This window comes from Salmo salar, chromosome 10, assembly GCF_965601325.2.
Source record: "Salmo salar chromosome 10, fSalSal1, whole genome shotgun sequence".
Taxonomy (NCBI): domain Eukaryota; kingdom Metazoa; phylum Chordata; class Actinopteri; order Salmoniformes; family Salmonidae; genus Salmo; species Salmo salar.
Genome location: NC_138300.1, coordinates 20,932,282 through 20,941,565, shown reverse-complemented (window position 1 = coordinate 20,941,565; position 9,284 = coordinate 20,932,282). Strand labels below are relative to the sequence as shown.

The window sequence follows — 9,284 nt, the reverse complement described above, 5'->3', positions numbered from 1 at the left end:
GCTGAAACATGAGGTGATGGCGGCGGATGAATGGCACGACATTGGACCTCAGGATCTCGTCAGCAGCATTTGGAGAGAAAGCCATGGTGGATTGCCTCCTGGAAAACATCAGGGACATTTCTAGAGACGTTCATTGAATTCAATGGTTAGTCATATACTGGGTGGTGGTTGATTGTAACCTGTCTGTTATGTCCTTGTGTAGTGTGTCTCAGGAGGCAGATCCTAGTGCTATAGCATGGGAGCGGGAGAGTGCCTTGACCCTGGCCAGCTCTGGAGGCTATGCAGTCATAGTGAAATATCTTCTCCAACATGCAATAGATATTAATGCTTATGACTGTGTAAGGTTGTAAATTATATAATTAAATGGTGTAAATAACTGCCCCAGGACTCTTGATTCCTTCAGAAATAACACACATTTTATTAATTGGATGTCTGTCGTGTTTAAGAATGGTGGTACCCATCTCCTCTACGCTGTTTGCGGGAACCACATAAGCTATGCCAAGGCCCTCTTAGGTACGATGCTTCATACCCCTGCACACGATGAATTAATTAAACTGAAGGTAATTTCCAAAACCAAAGTACCGTAGTCATCTCAGTGGCACAAATAAATATGGTAATGTGATTTTAATTCAGATAGAAGGGGCAGACATGAACATTGAGGCAGATTCTGGGTATAGTCCATTTGCCCTCGCTGTCACCATCAGACACAAAAAGGGAAGCACCCTCTCAAAAATGTTTTGTATATTAAGGACGTTTATATGTATATTTTTACGACAATCATACTAAGTTTAAATATCTATTTAAAAAAATGAAGTGACTGTAAACAAATAAAAACAAATTGCTTAAGAATTTTACAATGGTCATTTGGAAGGGCAAATCAAATAAGGCACAAGAACATTTGAATAGGCATGTGGTTGCGTGACCTTAAAGCCTGTAAAGCTGCAATAAAAATCCAGATTCTGAGTTTGAGCCAAGTCCTCCTTTTTCCCCTTGTTGTTTCTGTGATGCAAGCAGGTGACCAACTAAAAAATGTCCTCACCAAAAATAGTCAGATATGGTTCCCATTCCAAAGTTCATGTGGGTGGTACAATCTTCCAGCAGTCATGTTATTCAATGGCACTACACCCTCTTTCCCTATAGGTCTCGCTCTCTCTCATGCAGAAACAAAAACGTCACAAAGCTCTTTCCCCCAGGACATCCAAGGAGTAAACAATTATTCGCCCAAAAAAGTCAGCACTGTTCTCAAACACTATTTTTAGCCTGTGCACCATGTTGGCCTCCTGAATGGGAAAGCTGTGGGTGTGGAGTTAAGAACCATATAAGTAGGTGAACTGCAGTGGACAATATTGTTTGAAAGCTGCTTTGTGTACTCTATGTAGCATTAAAATCAAAATTTCTGTATTACAGTATACAGTGCCAAGCATAACTTTTCTGTACTATTACAACGTACATTTCTGCAACTATTACAAGACTAGTTGTAATAGTTGAGGTAGCTTGTACATCAGGCTACCTCACGCTTAGGGTGGCCACATTTAAAATACCAAATGTGGGACAAAGGGATGATTTCGCAGGACATTCGCGACAGTGTAGCCTAAATGAATAGATTGAGTGGGTGTGTCAAAAGGAGTGGGTGTAAGGAAAGTGAATCAACTAATTGGGCAGATTTGTTGCCACTCGGGACCGTTTTGCGTGGCTGATTGGGCTGCACGATGAGTCGATAAGCCAGCAACCAATGCACTGGTGTTGTATCGACGTGCCTGCCAATTTGAATTGCTTCCTACTGGGTATCACGCTCACGTCGCGGCGGTAACGTAGCCATTTTTTCTCCCACATGACTTAATTTCAAGTAGGATAGCAGCCTACACAAGAAATAACTAATATTGATAACCATCTAGATGTCATCTTGATACATACAGTCTACTACTCAATGGGGAGGGCAAGAATGACAACAACACCGGGAAACAGTGCCCTTCGCTCCCGCTTGACAAGCGCTGCTGTGCGGCAATGGCGTGGGAACAACCTACCTTGTAGCCAAATATCAGGGTGACAGTCACAGTAAGCACACACATACAACCCATGAAGCAACAGATCCCTCCCGTCAGTCGTTTATTACTGAAAATGTAAAAATGTTTGTGCAAAACTAACAGTGAAATACGACGCCGACTCATCCTCTGGCTTAAAAACAGAAGTCCAAACTCTCGCGGTACGGTAGCTCAATGTACGGTAGTTGCGTGGTGAGAGAGAGAAAAAAAAGGCTAAATCAAAACCACACGCCCACTACTTTCCTTTTGACACACCCACTCGCCCATTCTCCAGTCACCATATTGGGATGCAGCTACCCCCTTCTCAGTTTAGCTGGAGTTTAGACCGAAAGGATATGACACCGGCATACGTCTCGCGCTGCGCATAACATCAGAACTCAACAACAATTGGAGAAGTGTTTAACATCGCCAGTAGCGTTGCAAACAGTGTTGCAGTTCTTGATACAAACAGGTGTGCCTGGCACCTACCACCATACCCCGTTGAAAGGCACTTAAATATTGCCTTGCAAAAGTATTCAGACCCCTTGGATTGCTTAACATTTTATTGTGTTACAAAGTGGGATTAAAATGAATTGTCATTTTTTGTCACCAATCTACACAAAATACTGTCAAAGCGGATTTTTTTTAAAATTCATCGTAAAAAATGAACTAAAATACAGTCGTAGCACAAGTATTCTGCTCCCTTAGTCAATACATGTTAGAAACACCTTTGGCAGTGATTACAGCTGTGAGTCTTCTTGAGTAAGTCTCTAAAAGCCGTTTGTACACCTGGATTGTGCAATATTTGCCCTATTAATTTTTTTTTTTTAAATGTTCAAGCTTTGTCAAGATGTTGGGGATCATGGCTAGACAGCTATTTTCAGGTCTTGCCATAAATGTCATGCAGATTTAAGTCAAAATTGTAACTTGGCCACTAAGGAACATTCACTGTTTGTTGTTAAGCAACTCCACTGTAGATTTGGCCTTGTGTTGTAGGTTATTGTCCTGCTGAAAGGTGAATTCCTCTCCTAGTGTCTGGTGTAAAGCAGACTGAAGCAGGTTCTCCTCTAGGATACCTTCCTGTGCCTAGCTCCATCCCATCTCTTTTTATCTGGAAAAACTCCCCAGTACTTGTCGATGTCAGGCATACCCATACCATGATGCAGCATGCTTGAAACTAAGAAGCTGATCTGTTGTGTTGGATTTGCTGCAAACATAAGGCTTAGCATTTAGGCAAAAACATTTATTCCTTTGCCATGTTTTGTTGTAGTATTACTTGAGTGCTTAGTTGCATACAAGATTCATGTTTTGTAATATTTTCATTCTGTATATTTGTACTCTTCTTTTCACTCTGTCATTTAGTCAATATAAAGTTACTACAATGTTGTTGATCCATCCTCAGTTCTCCCATCACAGCCATTGAACTCTGTAGCTGTTTTAAAATCACCAATGGCCTCAGTAACATCCCTGAGCAGTTTCATTCCTGTCCTGCAGTTCAGAAGGATGACCATCTGTAATGTGTCTGGGTAGTAATAAATAATCCACATTATAATTATTAACTTGACCATGCTTAAAGAGATATTCAATCTCTGATTTGTCATCGTTGCCCATTTACCAATCACTGCCCTTCTTTATGAGGCTTTCAAAAAGCTCCCGGGTCTTTATAGTTGTATTTTTGCTTGAAATTCAATACTTGACTGAGGGACCTTACAGATTTATATGTATGGGGGACAGAGGAAGGGTTAGTCATTCAAAAATCATGTCAACCCCTATTATTTCATAGATTCCATGTAATTTCTTATCTGATTTGTTAAGACAAATTTTACTCCTGAACTAATTTAGGCTTAACTAAACAAAGGGGCTGAATACTGATGCAACGGCTATATTGGAGTTATAGACATGTGTATTACACATTTTTTTCATTGACAGTATTTTGTGTAGATTGATTTAGTAGTTATTTTTTTGTAAACAATTTTAATTCCACTTTGTACCAATAAAATGTGAACAAATAAAAGGGGTCTGAATACTTTTGCAAGACACTATCTCATCAAAAGTACAACTTGACTGCAAAAGATAGGTTGGAATGTCTAACTGAAATACTGGACAAATCAACCTTTTTTGTAATAAATGAGTTTTGTTTGAATTTATTGATAAAATGCGGGACATGATTGTTTGGTTGCGGGACAAATGGCCAAAATGCAGGACTGTCCAGCACAATCCGGGACATGTGGTCACCCTATTCACGCTACAGAAACAGGAGATTGGCCCATAGGGCAGGAGCCTTCCTGGCTCGGACAAGGCTTACTTACCAACTCATTTTAACTGGTATGATTTTTAGAGACATTTAATAATACATTGAAGGATATTTGTAGTGAGCTGTTGTCTTCGGGGTAAAAATGTGTGATTTTTGCCAATTCCCCAGCTTTTGGGCTTCCTGAGGGGAAAACAAGTAGAAACATTTTAAGGATTGTTGACATGGACAGAGTGTCTCTTTTTAAAAACATATGCTATTAAAGCATAGTATGACAATGTTATAATATAAATCATTTCAAATCACAACTTCATTGTGACGCACAAGCATTTCGCTACACTCGCATTAACATCTGCTAACCATGTGCATGTGTGACAAATACATTTGATTTGAAAAGAGTGTGTGTGGTTGTGTATTACCTTCCAATCGGCATGTTTTTCCTGAAAAGCCTCCTTGGAACTGCACCTTTAATTCTGACACTCTGACGGGCTGTGGGAATTCAAGAGTAACCCACTGAGAATCACCCTGTAAAAAGGGAAAGTAGTGACAGTGTTATGGGTAGTCAGAATATGGTCCTCTGTAGCTCAATTGGTAGAGCATGACTGTATGTCACTTTGGATAAAAGTGTCTGCTAAATGGCATATATTATTATTATGTTAATTGTTTCAACCTGAGCTCAGCAATAAGTACATCTTTCCCTAAAACTCAAAAGGCTCGGCTGCCATAATGTGGGCACCGCAGAGCCGGCACGGCATATGGCAAATAAAATAAAATAAATACACCTCAATACAGGGATTTTATTTTATTTATCTAGGCAAGTCAGTTAAGAACAAATTCTTATTTACAATGACGGCCTACCCCGGCCAAACCTTAACGCTGGGCCAATTGTGCACCGCCCTAATTGTGCGCCACCCTATGGGACTCCCAATCACATCCAGTTGTGATACAGCCTGGTATCGAACCAGGGTCTGTAGTGACACCTCTACCACTGAGATGCAGTGTCTTAGACCGCTGCGCCACTCGGGATGAAGATGTTGCTGTACTCCTAATTATTCCATTATCCCAACTGACAAATCGAGAAGATTGAAATAGTGCTCGTTTTTAATTAAACTGCCTTTTTCGTCCTCATGCTAGGCTAGCTAGGCTAAAGCAACCCATTGGATTCCATAGCTACTCAACCCAACACGTCGCATTTTCATGGAATCCAATGGGCTGCTTTAGCCTAGCATGAGGATGAATAGGGCAGTTTAATTCAAAACTGGCAGTAGATCAATTTTCTCGATTTGTCAGTTGGAATAATTAGGAGTATAGCGATATCTTCCATCCCTGGATTGAGGTATGTTTTTTTTAACCATATCCCACACCGGCTCAACTGTGCCTATATTATGGCAGCAGAGCATTTTGACCTGTAGGGAAAGATGTACATTGTTGAGCTTAGGTCAAAACAATTCTGGCTATCCTATGTCATGGGGTAGCTACTAGCTAGCCTCTGGCAACAGGCTTTCACCTCACCTTTGTGAGCAGAGGCTAGGGGTAGCCAAATAATAATAATAGTATTAATATCATAACCACATAGCGCATCCTAATGATCTCTCCTCCAGGTGTGCACTCAGTCACTACTCCCCATAAATTGAATTAGATTGATCTTGGCCTGGGATAGATCCAAATACCAGTCATTTACTTTCAAATTCATAAAGGGAAGTGAACAAGTGCACACTTCGTGGAGAAGGAGAGGCAATAGAGACGCACGCGAATGTGCCGATGCTGGCCCTCTTGCGGTATGCGCGGCTATATTTTGATTGTAGATACCTGGTCAGAGTTCCAGCAAGTTTCTTCATTTGAGTCAAACATGTACTTCTTCCCAAATTGCTTGACATCTCTGTTTAAAACCGAGCTTACTCTGTAGAAAACAAAAAGACACAGCAATTTTACAGTCATGACATCATCATGCTGCAGCAGGACTGCTACATGTTCATTCTGAGATGTTAAAGAGAGATTTCAACATTGAGCATAGCTGAGGAAGCCTCAATTCCATTCTCTTCTATCGAGGCGTAGTTGGTCCGAGGACCTTACATGTTCTGTTTAAAGGCAATTTGGCTCTGGAAGCCAAAACCTCAATCTAAACTTGAATCCATTCTCAATTGCGGTATGGTTCTAGAAACATAAATTCCTCTACTTTCAAATCACATCAAAATAATGATTATTTTAACACAGTTGCAGCTGACAGTATTTACAAAGATTTATTTAACTAAACCAAGATAAGACCACAGCCTGTCGTTTCCAGTGGCCAAAACAAGCAAGGAGGGGGCAGAGCTAAGCAAGAGCTAGCGAGATCCTATTGGCGCGTTCTAGCATCATCTGCATATTTCTGTTAGGAACGCCAACTTTGAAGCGCGCGTGTGCAATAACTCAATTCGCCTTTGCACTCTTTCTAAACAACGTGATTTTTAAACATTTTTGCAAAGGGTAAAGTCTATAAACTTTAGTCCACTCTGTTCATGACAAATTCCAGTTTTGTGAACATCAACCTGTATTGGAGATCAAATGTTTCAATGACAACATTTGCAGATTCCATCTTCTCCCACTGCCCGCCAGCAGTACATATTTGGTAGTGAGTGGAAACGCCAAGCGGATACTTCACACTATTTCTCAGTTACAACGCCTTTGTGGCGTCTGTCTTTCGACACAGGCAATAGGAGACGCAGTTAGCAGAGGTTCCCACCAAGCGTCAGAGCTCTTGGTGGGAACCTCCCGCATACAGAAGACGCCTTCATCGGATGAGTATGTAATGTGATGGGACTTAAAAGCTGGCAACAACATTGGATCATCATCAGTCAATTCTGAGAACGCTTACCTGTACAACTGCGGTCCTTCCGCGGGGTTAATTTTGACGTTTTTATTTAAAGTATGACTTTTTCCTCTTGTTGTTCGTACTATATAAACATATTCAATTGGCACATGCACTGAGTTGAGCGCCACAAATGAGGAAAAAGTCGGAGGTTGGATTCGATAAAAGTAACGTATTAGGTATGAATTTGAGCACTCAGCGGAAGGACCAGCAGTTGTACAGGACCTTTTTACAGAATAGTCTGATGGAGACAACGTCGTAGCTAATCCCGCGACCTGATATCAAAACTCAATTCGCCTCGATTTACGAGAACTGAGTTCAGCATAATGTCAGACGCTTATTTGGGGGGCTAACAGAGAAACACGTTTATTTTTCACTGTTAATCAAATGTGGCGACAAATCTAAAGGTATAACGTTAGATATCTTACTCGCACACAGTGTTAAAATGCCAAACTATAACACGTTCTTACCTGCTCTGTGTTTCACTGCAAATCAATGAGGACGCCATCTCTGATCTCACAACTGAGGGCAAATTGCCGTAGAGATTAAGCTCTTCTATGTACGACGGTACTGGCAAAGGACTTCAACACGATTTACCCGTTCTCCACTAGATGGCAATCGTGTTCCTTTCTATTTTTCATATCTCATCCATGGCGCTTATATCAAAGACAGTACAGTATGATAGGCTAAAACGGCTTCTCCAATATAAATCCCCGATCACAGCTGTAGGCAACGTTGGCGAGCAAAGCTCATGCGTAGAAACGGTCTCTCGCGCAGAACTGCGCATGTGCAGGCCGTCAAATCGAAACGGAACTCCTTTGACAGAAAGTTGTTTTTGACAAATGAAAACGTGTCAGTTCGTCACTTTCACGAGGTTGGAGTAATAACATGTTAAACTACTTAAGACATTGGCTCGAATATACGCTGTCCCTTTATATTTCGAGAAAATTAACAATTTAGGAAGACTTGTTCACTTCAAGTCTTGCGATGTTGCAACTTCTGGGTTTATAAACTCTGTGCAAAAGATGTTACAAGGTCAGCGCTAAAGGACATCCTCCTTTTTTTCCCTTCTTTTTTTTAAAGCTGCAAGCCCGTCAAGTAATCTAACGTTTCTAAACCCTAGGTTGCTACACAATCATTTCAGTTTGCCACTGTATCTATTGCTCACTTGCAGGCCCAGGTCTAAATAATCTTAAAGGCTGTGGCAGTTAAACACAGGAAGTTAAAATCAAATCAAATGTATTTCTAAAACCCTTTTTACATCCGTAGATGTCACAAAGGGCTTATACAGAAACCCATCCTAAAACCTCAAACAGCAAGCAATGCAGATGTAGAAGGACGGTTGCTAGGAAAAACTCCCTAGAAAGGCCGGAAGCTAGGAAGAAAGGAACCAGAGAGGAACCAGGCTCTGAAGGGTGGTCAATCCTCTTCTGGCTGTGCCGGGTGGAGATTATAAGAGTACATGCCCATTAAGGCCAGATTGTTCTTCTAGATGTTCAAACATTTGCAGATGACCAGCAGGGTCAAGTAATAATCACAGTGGTTGTAGAAGAGTGCAACAGGTCAATAAATGTCAGTTCGCTTTTCATAGCTGAGCATTTAGAGTTCGAGACAGCAGGTGTGGTCTTGCTTTGCAATGTTAACATATGTTTCCCTTGCCAATAAAGCTATTGAATTTATTTGAATTGGAGTTGAAAACAGCAGGTCTGGGACAATGTAGCACAACCGGTGAACAGGTCAGGGTTCCATAGCCGCAGGCAGAACAGGTTGACTGGGGACAGGCAGGAGTCATCAGGCCAGGTAGGCATGGTCCTAGGGCTCAGGTCCTCCGGAAGGGAGAGAGAGAATTAGAGGCAGCATACTTAAATTCACTCAGGACACCAGATAAGACAGGAGAATTACACCAGATAGGACAGACAGACCCTAGCCCTCCGGCACATAGACTATTGTAGCATAGATACTGGAGGTTGAGACGGGGGGTTGGAGGACACTGTGGCCCCGTCCGACGATACCCCCGGACAGGGCCAACCATGCAGGATATAACCCCACCCACTTTGCCAAAGCACAGCCCCCACACCACTAGAGGGATATCAACAGACCACCAACTTACTACCCTGAGACAAGGCTGAGTATAGCCCATGATGATCTCCTCCCCCGCACGAGC

General features: G+C 41.7%; 1 protein-coding gene across 1 annotated transcript; it reads right to left on the bottom strand.

Annotated features, from left to right (window-relative positions):
* Positions 1 to 396: 396 nt before the first annotated feature.
* On the bottom strand, positions 397 to 7,638 carry nr2c2ap (nuclear receptor 2C2-associated protein). The gene is given in 5 exon segments (NM_001140885.2): positions 397 to 1,295; positions 4,388 to 4,455; positions 4,692 to 4,797; positions 6,082 to 6,172; positions 7,591 to 7,638. Coding segments are annotated over 5 exon segments (426 nt in total). The 5' UTR covers positions 7,629 to 7,638; the 3' UTR covers positions 397 to 1,172.
* Between the last annotated feature and the right edge of the window lie 1,646 nt (positions 7,639 to 9,284).